This window comes from Cebus imitator, unplaced genomic scaffold (assembly GCF_001604975.1).
Source record: "Cebus imitator isolate Cc_AM_T3 unplaced genomic scaffold, Cebus_imitator-1.0 Scaffold243, whole genome shotgun sequence".
Taxonomy (NCBI): Eukaryota; Metazoa; Chordata; class Mammalia; order Primates; family Cebidae; genus Cebus; species Cebus imitator.
Window position 1 is genome coordinate 465,071 of NW_016107558.1, and position 23,293 is coordinate 488,363.

General features: G+C 42.1%; 1 protein-coding gene across 1 annotated transcript in view; it reads left to right on the forward strand.

Moving 5' to 3' along the window:
- Window positions 1–23,293, forward strand: part of GALNTL6 (polypeptide N-acetylgalactosaminyltransferase like 6) — a 232,000-nt gene that overhangs the window by 204,599 nt on the left and 4,108 nt on the right. Inside the window, exon 7 of the mRNA XM_017498515.1 lies at window positions 5,517–5,666. Within this exon, the coding sequence (XP_017354004.1) occupies window positions 5,517–5,666 (150 nt within the window). The remainder of the gene's footprint in view (window positions 1–5,516; window positions 5,667–23,293) is intronic.

Here is a 23,293-nt window from a genome sequence, read left to right on the forward strand (position 1 = left end):
ATAGCTGTTTGATATCATGGTAGCGTTATGCTTCCTTTGGGGATCAAGAAAGAAAAACAAAAATAGATCCTAATAAGACTATAAGGTCTGGAAAGAACACTCCCCAGCTCCCCTTGAGTCCAAGGGAGAGGAGCAGGGAGGAGGAGGAGCCCTCTTGGCCTAGTTTGACTGTTCCCCCTCCACAGACCCAGCAGCAGGCTCTGATGTCATGCTGAGGAACAAATGTTGCAGCCAGGCTTTAATCCTCCCGAGGCAGCAAACACTGGCTCCCTTTCCAGGACCTGAGGGAAGATTCGCAAACAAAGACAGAAGCAAGTTGATGCATGCATCCAGCGGACAGACTCTTTCCCTCTTTGGGAAAATAGAGTGTCACTATCAAGACAAAGCATACTGTTGGGTGCAAACTGCAGGGAGGAACAGGCTGTATCTCAGGTTTCTGCAAACCTCGTAATGATGAAATAAAACATTACAATCCACAGACAGAGAAAAATAGTTTCTGTTGTCTCAATCCAGGTAGCAAGAGCAAGCGATGATAGGTGTGCTTGCAGTACCAAATCCAGTGACCATACTCATATAATACAAAGAGAACCAGGCAACTTTACATATATCACATTAATATTAAAGTAAAGATGTAAGAATTAACATTGTGATATGGTTTGGTTGTGTCCCCAAGTCTCAACTTCAATTGTAGTTCCCATAATCCCCATGTGTCATGGGAGGGACCCGGTGGGAGATAATTTAATCATGGGGTGGTTACCCTCATGCTGTTCTCCTGGTAATGACTGAATTCTCACGAGATCTGATGGTTCTATAAGGGGATTTTACCCTTTTGTTTGGCCCTGCTCCCTGCTGCTGCCATGTGAAGAAGGGCGTGTTTGCTCCCCATTCTGCCATGACTGTAAGTTTCCTGAAGTCTTCGTAGCCAGCTGAACTGTGAATCAATTAACCCTCTCTCCTTTATAATCTACCCTTTATAATTTATTTATAACAAAGACATACAGGTGTGTCTTTATTAGCAGCATGAGAGCAGATTAATATAGTAAACTAGTACTGGTAGGGTAGGGTGCCGCTATAAGGATACCCAAAAATGTGGCAGCCACATTGGAACTGGGTAACAGACAGAGGTTGAAACAGTTTGGAAGGCTCAGAAGAAGACAGGAAAATGTGGGAAAGTTTGGAGCTTCCTAGAGATTTGTTGAATGACTTTGACCAAAATGCTGATAATGATTAGGACAATGAAGTCCAGGCTGAGATGTTCTCAGATGGAGATCAGGAACTTGTTGGGAACTGGGGTAAAGGTCACTCTTGTTATGCAAAGAGACTGGTGACATTTTGCCCCTGCCCCACAGATCAGTGGAACTTTGAACTTGAAAGTGATGATTTACAGTATGTGGCAGAAGAAATCTCTAAATGGCAAAGCATTCGAGAGGAAGCAAACATAAAAGTTGGAAAGTATGCAACCAAAAGATGAGAAAAGAAATTTTTTTTTTCTGGGAAGAAATTCCAGCCTGCTGCAGAAAGTGGCCTCAGGACATGGTGCCCCGTGTCCCAGCTGCTTAAGCTCCAGCATGGCTAAAAGGGGCCAAGGTACAGCTCAGGCCATGGATTCAGAGGGTGCAAGCTCCAAGCCTTGGCAGCTTCCATGTAGTGTTGGGCCTGCGGGTGCACAGAAGTCAAGAATTGAGGTTGGGGAACCTCCACCTAGATTTCAGAGGATGTATGGAAACACCTGGATGTCCCGGCAGAGGTGTGTTCACGGAGAGGGGCCCTCATGGAGAACCTCTGCTAGGCAGTGCAGAAGGGAAATGTGGGGTTGGAGACCCCACAGAGTCCCCACTGGGGCACTACATAGTGGAGCTGTGAGAAGCGAGCCACCATCTTCCAGATCCCAGTATGGTAGACCCGCTGACAGCTTGCAGCTTGCACTGTGCTCCTGGAAAAGCTGCAGACACTCAATGCCAGACTGTGAAGGCAGCCAGGAGGGGACTGTACCTTGTAAAGCCACAGGGGCAGAGCTGTCCAAGGGCATGGAAGCCCACCTCTTGCGTCAGTGCAACCTAGATGTGAGACATTAAGTCAAAGGAGATCATTTTGGAACTTTAAGGTTTAACGACTTCCCTATTAGATTTCACACTTTCATGGCTTTGTTTTGGGCAATTTCTCCCATTTGGAATGGCTGTATTTACCCAATGCCTGTACCCACATTGTATCTAGGAAGTAACCAACTTGCTTTTGATTTTACAGGATCATAGGCAGAAGGTACTTTGCCTTGTCTCAGATGAGACTTAGACTTTTGGGTTAATGCTGGAGTGAGTTAAGACTCTGGGGTACTATTTGAAGGGCGTGATTGTGTTTTGAAATGGGAGGACATGAGATTTGGGAGGGGCCAGGGGCAGAATGATGTGGTTTGGCTGTGTCCCCCACCAAATCTCATCTGGAGTTGTAGTTCCCATAATCCCCACATGTTGTGGAAGGGGCCCAGTGGGAGGTAATTTGATCATGGGAGCTGTTCTCATGATGAGTGCATTCTCATGATATCTGGTGGTTTCATAAGAGGCTTTTCCCCCTTTTGCTTGGCACTGCTCCTTGCTGTCACCACATGAAGAAGGACGTGTTTACTTTATCTTCTACCATGATTGTAAGATTCCTGAGGCCTCCCCAGCCATGCTGAACTGTGAGTCAATTAAACCCCTTTCTTTTATAAATTATCCAGTCTCTGGCATGTCTTTATTAGCAGCATAAGAACAGACTAATACACATTGTAAATCTATGTTTTAAAAGATCATTCAAAAGAAGAAAGCAGAGAAACTGACATCAACTTACTTTAACAATGAGGAGTTTAAGGTTGAAAAAAAATCAAGGGTTATTGTACAGGAAACCTGAACAAAATCTAAATTCTTTTGTCAAAAAGAGCAGGCCAAGAGTGAAGACAAACTATAAATGTCACAATAACATTCCCAAAAGCAAACAATGAATATAATTTCATAATATCTATCTGTTTCTGCATTGACAAGATTTCACACAGAAAAATGTGCCTAATGAAAAGACTCAATCAATGCCTGGTTGGTTTGACATGGGCATTGAAACAAGATAAATGGCAATAAGAAGCATGTGAAAGACCTAAGAGAGAAAAAAATTACCTAATCATAGGTGCAGAATAATAAAGCAATTGATACACTCTGAAGATGTATCACCTTGGATAAAGGAAAGTAATAAACAGGTAATAATAATACATAAGAAACTGTGAAAACGACAGGCTAACCATCAGGCTACAAATCCAAGCATGATAATGGCACTACAATACCCAGAAACAGGAAACAGAAGTCACCTAAGGATGCCCTCAGATATAATTGTTACAATAGGTGAATAAAGTTGTCCAACAGAGAGACTTGCCTGTGTTTGTTGTAACACAGGTATTCTTTTGGACTTAACTGATGCATTTAATAAAAAGTATGAAAAGGCAATCTACCAAAGAAGGGGGGGACACTTGAGGTGTGGTAGAAGCAAGACACTCAATTTCTGCAGGCCTGATTTTCCCCAACTGACTCGTAAGGGACTGTACTAAGCAGTGATTACAGTCCCTTTCAGCTCTGGCCTTCTGAGTGTATAAAAACCAAAGAGAGAGAGAGAGAGAGAGGGAGACTGAGAGGGAAATAAATCAATCAAGACCACTTGTTCCCACATTGATTGGATGGCCTATAGTACAAGGGAAATGTGCTATTTAAATAAAATAAAGATTTAATCAAAGTCAGTGGTAGTTTTATTGGCCAGGAAACTTCTATTAATTTCTGTTCCAATAATAGGTAACTGAATCTAGAGTCATCGAAGTTGAAAATTCAAAACATAAGCAGTATCATTGTTATTGTTGTAATTAAACAGTACAAACTCATTTGAGAGACCAAAAGACATTCATTTATTTGGATAGTTATCTCAACATATAACAGATAATTATGAGTTTTATTTATTCAATAGAAATTTAATCGAGGATCTATTGCGTGTCTTAAACTGTTCCGGGTGCTGGAAACACAAAGGTAAAAGTGATTCAAGCCCTGCAACCAGGGATCTCACTGTCTAGGGAGGGCTACGGAAACAAATGGACAATCATGATGAAATAAGGTAAGGGATGGGAAGGAGTAAGCAGTTCAAAGAGGACAGCTTCTTGGATGAGCGGACACCTGAACTAAATCTTGAATGACTGATGAGCATTACCTAGGTTAACTAGTGATATGTCTGCTTTCCAACCAGAAGGATTGACACAAACAAGGCACAGAAGGAAATGTACAGCCTAGACTGTGTGAGGAACTACAAATGTTTTAACATTGCTGGAAAATAAATTTGAAGGAAAATACCGTAGGTGGAAACAACAGCAAAGACCAGATTGCGGCAAGTTCCTAAGATGTTAAACAGTTTGAATGTTATTCTCTAAGGTTCATGTGAAAAGGTTGTGAGATTTTAGATTGAGATGGAATACCAGAGTCAGTTTAATTCAATAAAGGTAAATAATATTTCATGAAACGTCTGTTTATATTGGAGCCAAGGGAAGGGTGTGTGTGTGTGTGTGTGTGTGTGTGTGTGTGTGTGTGTACTGCATTTCTTACTGTGAGTTAAAATCTAAAACTTTCTACATTGCCCTGCAGAACTACTCTTACCAACCTAGGAAATTAATGGGCCTATTCTTTGCTTCATCAAGCTTGGCTTTCCTTTACATTAGATTTTTCAAGGTGCTAGCATCAATTCAGCTCATCTCTACTCCTTGTCTCTTTAGTTAACCTGCAAATTTGGGGAAACTGTGTAGGATTTGTTCTAGTAATACTTTATCTAAGTAAAGATTGTAGAGTGTTATTAAAGACTTTCTGGCCAGGCACAGTGGCTCACACCTGTAATTCCAGCACTTTGGGAGGCCGAGGCGGGCAGATCACCTGAGGTCAAGGAGTTCAAGACTAACCTGGCCAACATGGTGAAACCCCATCTCTACTAAAATACAAAAATTAGCCAGATGTGGTGGTACACACCTGTAATCCCAGCCACTGAAGAGGCTGAGGCAGGAGAATCACTTGAACCTGGGAGGTGGAGACTGCAGTGAGCTGGGATTGCACTCCACTCTGCGAGATAAAGCGAGACTCGGTCTCAAACTGAACAAACAAACAAAAAGCCTGTTTGTTCTTTCCCCACCATCTTTCCTCCTTATGTCCTCCTACTCTTTCGCCTTCAATCCCCTTCTTCCATGCCCCTCCACAACCTCTTTTTCCACCAGCCTCTGTTATTTTCTCTGGTACCTGATTGGAAACTCTTCATTTACATCTTTTGGCAGCCTGCACCAAAAGTGCAGCTGTTGCTGCTATAGCGCTTCATGACATGTGCCTTTCCAACACCTCTCTCATGCTGAGACTTAGCTCTTATTTAGTAGATCACAAAGCAGGAGTTTTACATTGCTAAAAGACATCCCTCCCCCTGCCCTCGCATCTTCTCTCCAAATCAAACTCACTGCAGCTGTTCTGCTACTGTTGCTTTGCTAGCTCTTTACCTTTGGATGGAGGGAAGATATTCGACCTGGTGAGCCACTGCATACCCGGAAATTCTGCTTCGATGCCATCTCACACAACAGCCCAGTCACACTCTATGACTGTCATGGCATGAAGGGCAACCAGCTCTGGGGATACCGGAAGGTAAGAGGCAGTCACTGTGGTCATTCTCACATTGCTGTGGTTTAAGTTATTCTTACTCAAAGTTTTCTTTGAAAACACACTGTTTTAGATCCAGCGCAGCGGCTCATGCTGGTAATCCCAGCACTTTGGGAGGCCGAGGTGGGCAGATCACCAGAGGTTGGAGTTCGAGACCAGCCTGACCAACATGGTGAAACCCCGTCTCTACTAAAAATATAACAATTACCCAGGCATGGCGGTGGGTGCCTGTAATCACAGCTACTCGAGAGGCTGAAGCAGGAGCATCATTTGAGCATAAGAGGCGGAAATTGCAGTGAGCTGAGATCGTGTCACTGCACTCCACCCTGGGCGACAGAGCAAGACTCTGTCTCAAAAAAAAGGAAAAAAGAAAGAAAGAAAAGATAAGACACTGTTTTGATTAAATGTTTTACTGAGTCATACATACACACATTTGGCTCACACATCCAGAGATCACCAGCAAAGGTGAAGGGAAAAATTGAGTACGTAGAAAGGTGCAAGCTTTTGGCTTCACTTGTTACATGTATGCCCATCACAGTTGGTTATGACTGAAAAACAGCTTTGAGCCAAAACAAGGAATGGGTCTAGTTTGAACTCAGAACACTCTCAAAAGGAAGAACCACATATCCAATAAGCAAAAACACGTATGCATAATTTTTAACAACACCCATCCACAGCACACATACACAGATTACGGTATCCATTCATTTATTATGCATCTCAGGCTCACTGGCTTGGGACCTGTCTGGATTAAGACAATGATGTTTACACAAATATTTATAATCTATGTAGATATAATTGCTGCAATCCTTATACACAAAGTAACCCATTTACGTTTTCACCAAAATCCTGCTCAAATGTAGCAAAGAAGAATTGGAGGAATTTAAAAGTTTCAGAAATTATAAAGTTAACAGTGAATGATAGGAAAAACTCAAAAACATATATAAAGTCACATTTTATTGAGTTAATAAAGAGCAATTAGGTTATTGTTTGAAAATATTTTCACTGTTTCCTTTTGACAACTTTTTAGAATACTATACAAAATTGCTTTTCAACTTCTTTGCTTTTGGGAATAGGACTGGCCATCAATTAGCAATTACTCCATAAGCTCCACTCTGCCCCCTCAAATCCGTGGAACTGCTGGGGACTGCTCAGACATGTAGAAGATGCCTTCTGTTTGCTTTGTCACAATCTGAGGCTAGCCTTGCCTCAGGTTATGAGGAAAATTGAATATCCCCCACTTTATTCATGAACTTGGCCACCCCGTGGCTTAGGCAAGGGAAGAAGTGGTGGAGAGTCAGTATGGGGAGAGGGGACTGGTTATGTCACTTGTTCCCTCACTTAATAAGTATGCTGGTTCCTACCTCTTAGAGATGAGCTTCTAAAACTATACTCACCCAAAGGCAGGCTTGTTTGTATACGTTTAGTCTGCATCCCACCCCCACCCAAACACCCACAGGTTGTGGCTGTGTCCGGAAAAATTACGAAACATCGGTTGGGCTGGGAGCGGTGGTTCATGCCTGTCATCCCAGCACTTTGGGAGGCCGAGGCAGGAGTTCAAGACAAGCCTGGCCAACATGGCAAAACCCCGTAAAAAATACAAAATTAGCCGGGCACGTTGGTGCATACCTGTTGTCCCAGCTACTTGGGACATTGAGGCAGGAGACTCGCCTGTTCCTAGGAGGAACACGCGACTTCCTAGGAAGTCACGGGTGAGCCGAAACAAGGTCGCACCACTGTGCTGCACACCAGCCTGGGTGACAAGAGCAAAACTCCGACTCAAAAACAAAAAAAAAAAAGGAAAAAAAAAAGCCAAAGAAAAAACCCACCACACATCAGTTGTTATATCCTTCTGCGAAGCAATCTGGAATCAAAGGAACAGAGAAGAAGACAGTATCAGATAAAATGAGGCTGGGAGAATAGCACTGCAGTAGGAAAGCCTGACCCTTTTCATTATGAAATGTATAATAAATGATTCATCTTATCAAACTATTTTGCTATTCAGCATGTTACAGTCTGTGTGTGGTGCAATAAAGTAAGGTTTTTTTTTAATGGTTACATTCTGACATGTAAGGAGTTACTTTCTGCACACATCAATAAAATAGCTGATTTACCATTTGCTTAGTGTGTTGGTGGTCCCTAATGAACAGAACATGTCTCATTACTGTACATTTACAGCATGACACACCAACCACTCAATAACATGCAATTAAGCCGAGAAAATGCAGTTGTTTTTATTAGGGAGCTTACAAAAGCTTTCAGGTGGATAAGAACAACTAATACACAGAGCTCCTGGGGAGAAAAAAAACCAGGCTGCAGTGGTTTCAAGGGGAAACTCTCATGAGCTTTAATACTAAACCTTTCCAGGATCCTAAGGGATTTGTGAAAGGAAACCACTAGATGCGATCGTGCTGTGGCTGCCTTCTCAGCTCCTTTTGTAGCTGTTGGTCTTGCATTACTTAGGAAAAGGTTACACTCCATGTGTATTTATACAGCAAGCAAGGTGTTTATACTTAATCAGGAGCATGAAAAGCCTCAAAACGGAAAGTTTCTGAAATATCACGTCTTGATGGATGACTCAGGCCTATTCAAACACACCTGTTTTAGAAAATTCCTCTTGTTTTTTCCAAGGGCAATGCCTAAACATAAAGAGAAAAAGCACAAACAGAAATCTGTCTGGGGTGCCACCTTGTCCATTTGGATGCAGTACCTGGCTCTGCGGGCTTCTGACAGTTTTACGGGGGTTGTTTGTTGAGGCAGAGTTTTGCTCTTGTCACCCAGGTTGTGTGCAATGGTGTGATCTTGACTCATTGCAACCTCTAGCTCCCAGGTTCAGGCAATTCTCCTGCCTCAGCCTCCTGAGTAGCTGCAATTACCATGCATGCACCACCATGCTCAGCTAATTTTGTATTTTTAGTAGAGATGGGGTTTCAACATGTTGACCAGGCTGGTCTCAAACTCCTGACCTCAGGGGATCTACATGCCTCAGCCACCCAAAGTGCTAGGATTACAGGCACGAGCCACCACACCCACCCTGGAACTCCCAGTTTTTATGATCATATTCATGAGATCAATCAGAGCCCTCTACTAATTGACTAAAGGGCTACGTGAGCCATCTCCTAAGCTCCCAAAGTCATCATTATCATCCTCATCATCTCCAACTGTTAAAAAGGCATCAAGCTGGTGGTGCTTTACACACATTATCTCAAACCTCATAACCATTTAGGTTCTACTGTGTATAATTCACACAGGGAGAAACTGATACTAGCAGATATGTGGATTCAAACACAGGTGAATCTGGCTTTAAAGTCTCTATTTCCTCTGCCATGCTTTTAAGGAATAAGATCAGTATTCCCCAGAGGAGTTTCCCAATGCCGGTTGGATTCAGTGTCACTGATACCAGCCAACTCCTCCCTCCCAGCTACATGGAGACATCTTGGAGAGAGAAGGTGGCCAGAGCCACCTTGCTTGAGCGGATGAAGGTTGTTTTTGGGCCCTGCTTCCTGGTTTCAGCAACTCTGACTCAGCTTCTAGTTATTTTTAGATGTGGCTCTTTGCCACCACTAAAGGAAAAGGGCATCCTTATTCTATGATGCTGGGACTATGTTCAGTTGCATAGCTGTTTCCTACAATAACAGGTACCCAGGACGAGAAATCCTGTTCCTGGTTTTATTTTACCACCAGGGGGAACCCTGTTATAAGAACAGTGAATCATTGAAGCAACCTCAGTAAAAATTCTTGTCCTCACCCAGCAGCCGAAACAAGAAACTGTGTTTCCTCTTCTTCAGCCCCCATTGGTCACTAAGACTTGTTACCCGCTCCTCTCCGCCAATATCTCTAAAATCCACCCCCTCTTTGCCATTTCTATAGCCAGCCCCTGCCTGGTTCAGTCTTCACATCTTAGCCCTGGGTTATTGCAATGACTACCCTGCCTCCTGCCCTTCCCCTTCCTCATCTTCCATCCTGAAGCCAGAAGGCAATTTCACAAAACCTCGCCATGGTATTCCGCTGTTTTACGACTTCATTGGTTTACTCATTGAGTAGAAGATAGAGTGCGTTAGCTCCTCAATTCTCATCTGGATCCTTCACAACCTGGCCAACGTAACAGCTGACCATCAGGCCTTAGAGAGTTATTCAGGTTTGATATCCTCCAATTCATCCTGAAATTGTAAGGGGATCTTGAATAGTTGTTTTGCTTCTGTGACTTTCAACTGCTTCACCAGTATAATAATGATAATAACTGAGTGAGATAAACTATGAAACTTCTAGCACAGTTTCTGATCCTATCATAACATTTCCATCTGTGTTGGTGACAATGCACTTTTTACATTGATCATCATGGCAAGGTATGTCCTAATACACCGCATCATTAAACCAATCTCTCCTAAGCCATATTGACAGTTGTTATCCTTCCAAAACTGAGAGCTATATCCCATGCCCTTTTCATTTTAAGTAAACTTTTTATTAGATTATAGCATATGTCTTAATTTGGGTTTCCCCAGATATATAACCTAAAGTAAGAATTTGAATATTCCAAATAAAGATATAAGATATTCCAAATAAAGATATTCCCTATCAGAATATCTTGATGAGGAGTGAGGAAGTGAAATGGAGGAGAGGTCAGAGCCAATAAAGGGTGCATTATCAAGCAAGTACCACTGCAGACAATTAGAGCTCAATCCTACTGAAGATCTCTGGAAATGTAGAACACACATCAGGGAGTCAATCTTTAGGTTCCTGACCAAAGATTGACTGGAGTGGTGTATAAATACCCCAACTCTCTTGATACCGCTGGCCTGCTGTTCTTACCAACAGAACCATTCTTAAGGCCAGAGAAAGTCCTTAAGCAGAAACATGCAGTGGCCAGTAGCTGGACGCACGGCCAGCATGGAAAGGCCTGGAGGGCCATGCCCAGGGTACAGACACCACCAAGAATCCGGCTGCTCTACATCCTCACCAACACTTGGTATTGTCAGTTTCTTTTTCATTTTTATTCTGTGATTGTAAAGTGATATGTTTGTTAGCCATTTTGGATATCTTATTTGTGAAGCACCTACTCAAGTCTTTTGCCCATTTTTTAACATGGGCTGTCTGGCTTTTTCACACAGATTTTTAGGGACTTTTTTCTATATATAAGTGCTTCATTGGATGTATGCATTGCAATACTTTATTCCAGTTGGTGTCTTGTCTTTTTTCTGTTTAATGCAGTGCCTTAATGAAAAGCTATTCGTTATGATTCGCAGGTTTTGTGTTCTGCTTAGGAAATCCTGGCCTACATGTAATTAGCTTTCCAAGTTGTCTTTGGACATTTTGTTGCTTAATATTCTGCATTTTGATATATAATTCCCTGAAATATTTTTATGTGTATAGCATAAGGATTGATTCATATACAGAGATAAATGGAAATAGATATTGATATTATTGATATAGATAGAGAGATGCTATTGATCAATCATCATTTACTTAAAAGATCATTTTTTTCCACGGCACTGAAGTGATGCTTTTATTGTAAGTCAAGAGGTCTTATATACATTGGTCCATTGTTGAAGCCTCAAGTTTTTACCATGTAACTAAATAGTCTTAGCCATACAGAAAGTAAGCTAATAGAAATAAACTAACTTAATCTAATAGGAAGTATAGCCAAAAAACACAACTACCTTCACTCTTAGTGGTGAAATGTTAAAGCTCTCCTCCAGAGACTGGGAATAAAATAGAATGTTGACTAAAATCATGTTTTTCAACCTTCTATAAGATATCTAATCAGTATAATCAGGCAAGATACAGACATTTAAAGGTTTAAGAATTAGACATTTAAAGGTTTATAATAGGTACGTATTCATTTTAAAGTTTACCTGCATAATCTTTTGGATTTTCTAAATACACTATCAGGTCATCTACAAATAGGCTGTTTTATTTCTATTGTACCTATTCATTTTAAAGTTTAGCTAAACCATAAAAATAGCTAAACCATAAAAATGAATAGGTACATTGAGCATAGGCCCAAGATGAAAATGAATTGTTTATATACTAGCAACAAAAAATAGAAAATGAAATTTAAAAGTTATTCCATTTGATCACACAAAGCACAAAATAGGAATAAATCACAGCAAAGATGTTAAAGACCTTTATGCAGAAAACTACAAAGCATCACTAAGAAAACTCATACAAACTACAGCGGGATCCGTCATGCACAAGGTTTATGTCTCAATATTGCGAAGATGTTGTTAGGTGCATCACTCTCGTAAAAAGAACCCCCAAAAGGCTTTGTGTGAGCAACATGGCTGTTTATTCACCAGGGTGCAGGCGGGCTGAGTCCAAAAAGAGAGTCAGTGGAGGGCAGTGGAATAGGAGTTGGTTTTATAGGTTGGGGCAAGTGGTCAGTTAAAGGTGGTAATCTATTTTAGGGAGGGGAAGGGTGTCACAGGATGCATGGTCACAAGGGTAGGGGTCATCTATTACAAACAGGCATGATTATAAGGGTGGGGGTTATCAGTTGCAAGCAGAGGGGAAGGTGAGGTAAATTACATAGTTACAGGAGTAGGGAGTCTTGAGAAACCCAGTGTCCAGGGGAGATATTCCGCAAGGCTGAGCAGGAACAATGGTTACAGGTTGCAGGGGGAGAGCAATTAATTGAGGCAGGAACAAGTTATTTCACTTCTTTCTATGCCTACCTGGTTACTTGTGGTTACTTCAGACTTCCTGGCTCCTGGGACCATCCAGAGGTGTACGTGCAGGTCACCAAGGCTACAATGACAGGCTTGGACTTGGAGGCCTGACATATGTCAGTTTTTAAATGATCTAAACATTTAATGCAAAACCAAACACATCTCAGGAGGCCTACTGTGACAACTTGATTCTAAAATTTACATGGAAATGCAAGGGAAAAAAATAGCTAAGAAAATCTTGAAGAAGGTAAAAAAAAAAAAAAAACAAGTACTAAAACATAAAAGCACCAGATATCAAAACATTATGAAGGTGTATTATTAAGGCAATATACTGGCACGAGGAGAGACTGACTGAGGCCCCCTAGGTGGTGAAGCCTGAGTATTGATATTCTTTGAAAGGTCCTAGGAGATTCTAATAGGCAGTCAGATGGAGAATCACTTTTCTAGCTCAAATTTTTACCTTCTTTCTTTAACCTACTTCTCCCTTTGCTCTAGTTGGAATTTTCCCCTTTTTTTGTACTTCTACGGCATTTTGTTTCCTTATTTGTATTTAAAACACTGTGTATTATACATACTTAGCCCCCACAACCCCCGCCAACTACTTGAGGCCAAGAAATTTTTAAAACATGTCTACATGGCCTGCCTAACACCAAATATATGAAGTTCCTAAATAAGCATTCACTGACTGGCTTAAAGAACCACTAGTTCAATTATTAATATGAACCTCACCTTCAAAAACCCCAACCTGTGCTGGATAAAACAGATTTCTTTGTCTTAAAACTGCATATGCAACCTCCCCAAAGTAAAAGATTTAAAATTACTTTTCCTTAGTTGCTCTCTGGGCATTCTTATAAGTTAACTTTCATAAAAAGTACTTGCAAATAGCATTAAACAGGAAGTACAGATAAGAAGGCACCTGCCAGGCTAAATTGATAACAGTGTAACAATCACATTCATTTAAAAAGCCAGTGAGTGGAATTCGTGGCATCTGCCTACATTTGACTATTTGTTGTAACTTATGATATATGCCAGGTTTTGGCCCCTCAGTTCATAAAATGAGGATGTACTGGCCCACCAAGGTGCCAGATAGAAGGCCTCCAGGTTGTTATTTTAAATCATTCTGGATAGGTATTTATTTAGGACCAAAAAATAAGGAAAGGGTATATAACAAGTTTAACTAAAAAGTCAAGTGATTCAACTCTGGTTCTGATAAATGAAGTCCCTATAAAATTCTAGACATGTGGTCAGAGGTTGGGCTGTCACACTCTCCCAGGTCAGCCCATTCATATTTGGACAGTCCCAATTGCTAGAAAGTTCTTCCCTGGTCTTTGGTACCACACAGATTATATTTAATTCATTTTACTCAAGACGAATGCCAAATATTTGAACGAATGCTTGCCTGGTCTTTAATCCAATTAAATGGCCCAATTTCCTGCCACTGCTCTCCATGTGACTTAATTTGAACCTACCTTTATCTCCTTTATTTACCCCTAATGTACTTCAGATAGTCTTAGAGAGTGGCATGATTCCCAGAACTCAATGGTCTAGGAATGTTGCCACCAAGGAAAGTAGAATAAGTTTCTAGCAGCTTTTGTTATGAGTTTCCAGCACACTTTGCAGTGAGCAAAATTTCTGTTAATTTAGCCTGAGTTGATTGATTTCCTGCCTTAACTTTACACATTCAGCTTCTTAATGAGCTTTCAGCATTGGGGGAAAAAAAATCTCTCTTTTTCTCTTGCTTTGTTACACAGACATATCTCTCCAATCTTATACCTGTACAGGTCATCTTTTATAATTATGTTGCTATCTGTTTGTTTCCATTAAACTCTATCTTATTATGTTTATCCCAACATGCATTTAAATATTTTGATTCAACTTAATAGCAATAGAAATATAATTTGTTCCATCCATAGATTGGATCAGCTTCCATTCATGCCTTCATCCAAATTGTTGATCCCAATGCAAAGTCAAGCCCTGATGCTCTATCATATAGTAGAGGTGACAATAATCCATTAATAAGGAAGTTACTCAACCAGATAAAAATTCATGTAAAATTATCTTCTAGACCATCATTCTCTAGCTTGCCCATAGGAAAACAAAATTGGACTCTTCAGACATCTTGCTGAAAACCAGGTGCCCAGTGTCAGCAACATTTTGGTAATAGAGCACTGATGTCACTGTATCCTAAGAAGTTTGATCCTTATGCAAAAAATTTCAGCACAAATTGAAAATTCAGTTACCTTGTCAAAGAAGGATGAGGCTAACTCTCAGGAGGTCTATACATTCATCGCAGCAATGAAGCTGCCTTTTCAATAATTAATTCTATCTTCCCATTCTATTTTTAGCTGTATGTCTAACCCAGCTGAAGTCACTTAGGTTGTTATGACCTTCTAACTTCTGCCATTTCAACTTAGCAGTACTCCTACTGATCACCTAGCATACTTAACTGCCATTCTCTGGTCACTCTGAAATAGAAAGGTTCTGTTAAGACTATCCTGGGGCTCTTCCACAAAGATAAAGTCTTTGTGAATTGAATGCCTGCCCAGATCTAGACTGTCAAACAGAAAAGAATCTTGTTAATAGAAACTACGAAAGAAATCAAGTTAGTGTTTGTTAATCAGGACAATTCTTTCCTACCAAGCAGGTGTGGGGTGGGAGTAGACTGGTAGTTGGCTCAGCCAAGAAAAGAGATGAAACATAACTCAGAGCCTCTGTACCAAGTCTGTGTTCTTAACCTCTGAGTTATGTTTCATCCCTAATGCTAGCATTTGGGGAGGCTGAGGCATTTGAGAGGCCAAGACAGATCATTAGAGCCCAGCAATTCAAGACCAGCTTTGGCAACATGGCAAAACGCTGTCTCTGAAAAAAAAAAAAAAAAAGCTGGGCGTAGTGGCACAGATCTGTGGTCCCAGCTATTTGGGAGGCAGAGGCAAGGGGATCCCCTGAGCCTTGGAGGTCTAGGCTACTGTGAGTCATGATCATGACACTACACTCCTGCACTCCAGCCTGGGTGACACAGTGAGATCCTGTCTCAAGGAAAAAAAAAAGGAGAGAGAGGGAGACAGAGAGCACAGGGCCTGACGTCTCCTGCAGGGCCTGATGATAGACATTGGCCCCACTGTGGATGCTGGCTTTGGGACCTTGGGCAACTTCCTTACTATGAATTTCTGTTTCTACATTTATAAAATTGGGATAATAATCCCCCTTATTAACTAGTTTAGTATCTGCCTTAGCAGGTTATTCTGATGATTAAATAAAAATGTGGCAAGGCGCAATGGCTCACACCTGTAATCCCAGCACTTTGGGAGGCCGAGGTGGGCAGATCATGAGGTCAAGAGATCGAGACCATCCTGACCAACATGGTGAAACCCCATCTCTACTAAAAATACAAAAACTAGCCAGGCATGGTGGTGTGCGCCTGTAGTCTCAGTTACTCGGGAGGCTGAGGCAGGTGAATTGCTTGAACCTGGGAGGTGGAGGTTGCAGTGAGCCGAGATCATGCCATTGCCGTCCAGCCAGGTGACAGAGCAAGACTCTGACTCAAAAAATAAAAAATAAATAAAATGTAAGTGCACCTAGAGCATGACACATAACAAGAGTTCAATTGATGTTAGCTACTATACTGTACAATACCTTCAACAAGATATCTTCTGATATGATTTTAGCTCTCCAAGTTGGTTTGCATACAGGAATAGATGGGCTAACTAGTCATATTTCTACGCTGTACATTTCTGTACTATTTTAACTATTTAGTTACAGCTAAATCTTAGAATATCCATTTCATGAGAGCGGGAATTTTTCTCTGCTTTCTTTCGTGCACCGTTTCCAGCATCTAAAACATTGTGTGGCACATAATGGGTACTTATTTCAAATTCACTGAATGAATGAATGAATGAATGAATGAGTGAATTTAGCTTCCTGTTTATACACATTCACTGTCTCTTCAGGTTGCTTAAGTGGGTTTAGGTAGGAAAAAAAAAGAGAGAGAGAGAGAGAGAGAGAAAATCTGGGTAGAATACTTAGCACTGCCTGACACCTTGATACACATTTGACAAATAGTAGCTATTACGTTCACATGACTTGGGGGCAGGTTTACTGAGGGGAGCTAAAGAGATATGGATAGACAGAAACAAGATGCAGAACATACAGGCTTGTTTTACTCATGAGCTTTCAGTATAGAGGGGAAGCAGACAAATACTACTTAAAGGAAATGTACAGAATAATATGAGAACACAAAACACTGGGCACTATCCAGGTCAGAAGGGTAGGGAAGCCTTCTCTGACAAATTAACTTCTAAATGGAGGCGGAAAAGATGGAGACCTTTACCTTTAGGGAGGTAAAGAAAGTGATGGAGAAAAAGACCCCAGACATACGGATCAACTTGTGCAAGGCCCTGAGATAAGCAGGATATTGGTTTTCTCGAAACAGAAAGAAGCCAGTTGAAATGCATACGTGCGTCAGAAAATGAACTATTAGTTTGGTGCAAAAGTAATTGCAGTTTTTGCCATTAAAAGTAATTATATAATAATATAATAATAATACTATAAGGCCACACATCCCCCCTGAGCAACATGGCAATACCCTATCTCTACCAAAAAAAAAAAAAAAAGCAGGATGTGGTGGTGGCCACCTGTAATCCCAGCTACTTGGGAGGCTGAGACACAAGACTCGCTTAAACCCGGGAAGGCCGAGGGGGGCAGATCACCTGAGGTCAGGAGTTCGAGACCAACCTGGCCAACATGGTGAAACTCTCTACCAAAAAAAAAAAAAAAAAATAGCTGTGTGTGGTGGCAGCATGCACATGGTCCTAGCTACTCAGGCTGAGATGGAACAATTGTTTGAGCCTGGGATGTCAAGGCTGCAGTGAGCCAAGGTGACGCCACCGCAGTTCAGTCTGGGTGACAGAGTGCGACCCTGTCTCAAAAATATAAAGAAGGTCAGACATCTGTAGAGGCAGGACTACACAAGACCTTGTAGGTCACGCTAAGAATTTAGCTAAGAGAGTGTGAAGTCTTTGAATGGATTGCAGAGCAGGGATCTAACACATCAGGATTGATTTTTTTTTTTTTTTTTTTTTNTTTTTTCATGATCTTGGCTGCTCTCAAGAGAATTGAGGACAGGTTGTGCACATCACCGGCCCAGAAAAGCTGGTGAGCGGAGCAGAAGGAGGGTTTGAAGGTTTGCTGTAGCCAGCACTATCTCAGCACACACACCAAGGGGCTCTGTCAGGGCATTAACAAACATTACTTCTTTTCTTTTTTTGTGTGACAGAGTCTTGGCCTGTCACCCAGGCTGGAGTGCTGGGGTGATCTCAGCTCACTGCAATCTCTGCCTCCTGGATTCAAGTGATTCTGGTGTCTCAGCCTCCTGTGTAGCTGAAATTACAGGCATGCACCACCGTGCCCGGCTAATTTTTGTGTTTTTTAGTAGAGACAGGTTTCACCATCTTGGCCAGTCTTGTCTCAAACTCCTGACCTCAGGTGATCCACCCGCTTCAGCCTCCCAAAGTGCTGGGATTGCAGGCATGAGCCACAGCACCCAGCCAAGAAACATTGCTGACTGGCCACATTAACCCCTGATGCAGGAAGACCAATTTTCTTCTCCTGTGAGGGATTCTAGCTGTGAAAGAACAAAGTGGAAAAGGTTAGACATTAAGACTGCTTCGTCGCTTTTATGCCTATCAAGGTGTTATTTGCATTCTCCCAGAAGCCAACAGTAAAAAAAGGCAGAAAAGGCCTCCTTGACTTGTCTTTCTTCCAGATGGCTCAAAGGATAGTCATATATCAACCTTGTTCTTCTGCACAACCCTAAGAGGTGGGAAAGCAGATCTTTTAATTCCCTGTCTCATCCCACTCCCCTCCTGCCCACTCCATTCTCTTTACAGATGGAAACCCTGAATCACTGACAAACTAAGTGACCACGAAAGGTTACTGTCAGAGATAAAACTAGGATTAAAACTGGTTTCATAATTCCAAGCCTTCATTCTCTCATTTCCATATTAGACACAAAAGGCATTGAACGGGAAGGAGTTCTCTCTTACAGAAACATTTTCCAGTGTATACTCTTGTATAATGAATCTTTCTATTTACATGGAAATTAATAGGAGGGAGTAACTTGACTCTCCCCACTTAACACAGAGGAGCTACCCTGAGATCCCATCTATATCTAACTACTCACTGGGCATCTAAACCTTGATGTCCCATAAACATCTCCAACTCATCATACTTAAAACTGAAATCATTATCATTCCCACACCAATCCTGTTTCTCTTTCTGCATTTCTTGCCTCAATAGGATTTTTCCTCTAGACATTCACCTCCACCCTCTACCTCAGCCCCCACATCTCATTAATCAGAATGCCCAATGTATTTTCTTAGATCACTCCCCCGGGTCACTCCCAACTCATCCCACTGCTCTCATTTTTGCATCAGCCGAAATCTGAATCATTGCGGTAGCCTCTGGTGGTTCTCCTTTACTATAGTCCAATGCCTTTCTACCCCTCGTCCATCTTCCTCACTGCCACCCTAACTATAGACCCCATGACCACTCCGAGTTACTTTCATGGAAAGTCAAGCCCTAGCACTGTACCGCCAGCTCCTCATGATGTGGCCCTTGCCTACCTCTTTGGATATCCTTGTCTGGAATATTTCCCCTTGTTCCAGTGATACCATATGACTTGCTGGTCTCTGGCACAAAACCCAAGCTCCGTTCCTCTGACAACATCTTCTACTCTGGCTTCCTCAGTGTTCTCTGACCACCAGGGTGCATATCTGCTTAGGGCCCAAATCCTGGCCATTCCCTCTGGGTGAAAAGATCTGAGACTCTTTGCATGGTGAATTAGCTTACCTTCTTTAAGACTCCTCAGATGTTACCTTCTCAGTGAGGTTGATCCTTGCCATTCTATTTAAATTTTCACTCTGGCCCCACCGTTGGCACTCCAGGTCCTTCTGACTGCCTTGATTTTTTTTCATGTCACCCCTGAACAGACTATGTGTTTACCTACTATGTTCACTGCCTATTGTCGGTGCCCCCACTGACCCATCCTCACCCCTGCCTCTAGAAAGTAAACTCCAGGAGGGCAGGGATTTTTGTCTCATTAGGTTCATATTCCAAGCACCTAATATAGTGCCTGGCAAATAGCAGGTGCCCAATACATTTTTTTGTTGAATAAATTGAAAGCATAAGTATGCATATTCTTTTATATATTTTTATATGTTCTTCCTTATATCTAGAACAACCTAATTCATCCTATCACCCTCATCTACAACCTCATTGACACTGTTTCACCACAAACATTTCTTGTTTTGTTTTGTTTTTTGAGATGGAGTTTCACTCTTGTTGCCCAGGCTGGAGTGCAGTGGTGTAATCTCAGCTCACCACAACCTCTGCCTCCTGGGTTCAAGCAATTCTCCTGCCTCAGCCTCCCGAGTAGCTGGGATTACAAGCATGCGCCACTACGCCCAGTTAATTTTGTATTTTTAGTAGAGACGGGATTTCTCCATGTTGGTCAGCCTGGTCTCAAACGCCCAACCTCAGGTGATCTGCCCACCTCGGCCTCCCAAAGTCCTGGGGTTACAGGCGTGAGCCACTGCACCACCCTACTACAAATATTTCTTGTTTACCTTTTGGTCTTCCTTATGTCATGGGTCAGAGGGTGCATCTTAGGTTATCTTTCTATGCTCTCTTCTCATACATACCAGAAAATAAAACGCACTTAATAAATATTTGTCAAACTCAACTGACATGAATAATGTTGTCTTCTAGGCAAAGGAACTAAACACATAGCTCAGACATAAGCTCTGACCGTAATTGCACAGAAGAGCTCATTTCAGAGCCATAGATATCCTTACTCCATAAATCCTTGTGTTTAAAACAGGAGGTACTGTTGCATCAGTTTGGATAACCAGTTGAGGCAGAGGATAACTTTCAAAAACGCTATTTTGCCAGGAAATATAATTGGGTGTTGAATAGCTAGTCTCAGACCAGATGTTGGGTACATTCTGATTTTTAGAACTGGGGATGCTCCCTGATTAAAGTAGGGGAAAGGAAAAGTAGAATCACTATTACTTAGTTACTTACTTATAGGCAGGACACTATGCCAGTGATTAACTCTTTTTATCCTCAAAATAAACATGTGAGGCATACTGTCATCTACATGTTACCAATAAGTAACTGGAGTTCAGAGAATTAAACAAGTTTTCCAAGATCAATAGCAAGACTGAAATTTGATAAATCCCCATCGCTGCACATCCAAGCCCTTTCCCCAGCACCGTGGTGTCTCTCTGCCCACTGTGTTGTAGTTGCCTTCTTGGAATCACCTTCATATACCTATTCTACTATTTTTGCATCTTTAGCATTTGGTTCTTTTATGACTAGTGTGGAATCCTTTCCGTAACTCAAATATTCTTTTTTTCCTTCTTTTTTTTTTTGATATGGAGTCTCACTTTGTCGCCAGGCTGGAGGGCAGTGGCACAATCTCGGCTCACTGCAACCTCCACCTCCCAGGTTCAAGCAATTCTCCTGCCTCAGCCTACCCAGCAGCTGGGACCACAGGCATGCGCCACCACACCCAGATAATTTTTGTATTTTTAGTAGAGACGGGGTTTCACCATGTTGGCCAGAATGGTCTCAATTTGCTGACCTCGTGATCCACCCTGCTGAGCCTCCCTAAGTGCCAAGATTACAGGCATGAACCATCACATCTGGCCAACTCACACATTCTTTTAAAGTTCAGACCCTAGAGGACTATGGAACCCAATAAAGTCTAGCACAAACCCATGAGTGCATGAAGTGTCACACGCATGCCAATCAAGTCCACGGGCCTGCTATAAAGAAGTGCACCTTTCAATGAGCTACCTGGAAAGGCGCACCTACACTTGCCAGGGTGGACTGGTCGACTGTCATTGAGCATTGATTATGATTCAAACTGGATTCATTTCACATTTCCTCTCAACAATTTCTAATTTTCTCAGGCAAAACAAAACTAAACCCAAAAACATAGAAAAACACAAAAATAGACGAGTAGGCATCCAGGAAAAGTGAAAGGAGTGAAGCGCAATGCAATTCTGGATTACACTGTGAACAGTCAGAGCACAGGCGGTGCCATCCCCCGGGACTGGGCAAAGAACAATCTAGTTAAAAGCAAAGAAGGAACATCTTCTATCGTCCTGTAGGGAGGATTCTTATGGAAGAGCAGACTTGCCAAAACACTCAGAAGTCTGTTCCACAGAAAAAAACTGTGTTCAGTTCTGTCACGGCTGCCGTGACTGCCAAGAGGAAGGGCAGAGGAGGGAAGGGCTGTCATAGAACCAAAGACCACATTCAAAAAACAATTTCTCGATCCACAGACTTACTTCCAACCAGGAAAAGCACCAGGAAAGACATTTAGTAATTCACAAGCTCGGCTGAGTAGAAAAGTAAAGATGGCAGTGGTGTAGCTAGCCCCCAAGGTCAAAAGTGGAAAATGTTTGCTATGGGCCAGGCAGAAGGCACTCTGAGAAGCTTCACCCACAGGATTTGCTGGGCACTCCCAAGACAAGGGTGAGCAGAGCTCTGTCTCCAACCAGGAAACAATCAGACTGTGTGAAGTAGGAAAGACCACAGACAAACCTCTCGAACATGGAACTAGGAAGGAAGTGGTGATTTATTTGGTCACTGGGTGGTGATTTATTCAGCCGAGAGCTGCGGTGGCATAGATGCCTAACAACCAAGCTCCCCAACAAAGAAAATCCTTACCCTTTTAAAGGGTCACAGCTGGGCCAGGCGCAGTGGCTCACGCCTGTAATCCCAGCACTTTGGGAGGCTGATGTGGGCGGATCACGAGGTCAAGAGATTGAGACCATCCTTGCCAACATGGTGAAACTGCGTCTCTACTAAAAATACAAAAATTAGCCTGGCATGGTGGCACGCACCTGTGGTCCCAGCTACTCCGGAGGCTGAGGCGGAAGAATTGCTTGAACCCGGGAGGCAGAGGTTGCAGTAAGCTGAGATCGCACCACTGTACTCCAGCCTGGCGACATAGCAAGACTCTATCTCAAAAAAAAAAATAAATAAATAAAAGGGTCACAACTCTAGAAATTACATATGAAAGGGTCCTGGGCTTACAATTCTAGAAATTACAAGTGAAAGGTCTTGATCCATGAAGCAGGCATGGGGCACGTGACTTAGGTGGGGGTTTGATTGTGTTTAAGTAAAAACTATGCCTTCCGGAAAGATTCCTCCATACCGTGCCTGCATCTACAGGAGTGCAGTAAAGGGTGGCGCCCAGGTCTGCCAGCCTTTACTTCACCTGTTGAAATGCAATGTGGAAGTCTGGGGGGAGGGCTCCTAGAAGCCTAAGAGGATTAAGGGTCTCCTTCCTCATGTGGATCTCTGATCACTGTGGATGGTCTCTAGTTTGATACCCTGTCATTTGTCTCTGCCACTAGTGAACGTTAGAATAAAATGCTCATTCATTTTTATGACTAGAAGAGGCTTCAGAGATTTATCTAATCCACCCCCACATTTTACTGATGAAGCTTCTCAGACATAGATAGATGAAGGGAATCCAATGTTTCAACTTCTATGAGAACATGAAGTACAAGTACAGAAACACATTCTGGATCATTCAGGGTAGCGGTGAATTTGCATATTTGACTTGGTTCTCCCCAGGAGTACACTTGCATTTGTCTGAGCATGGGTTCCAATATGGGATTTGGAAAAATACAATCAATTGACGGCTCAGAAAATAATGTTCAAAAAAATAAAATGTTCACAAAGTCTGGTTTGATATTTGCATACATGGTGAGGTACACAAGCTGGGGAGAAAAGAGAATAGAAACATGTCCTACTCCTTTTCTCACTTCTTACCTTTTATGGACATATGTGTTTTGAGGGAGAATCTGCTCATCTGAAGGGCTCACATGAGCTTTTTTTTTTTTTTTTTTTTTTTTTTTTTTTTTTTTTTTT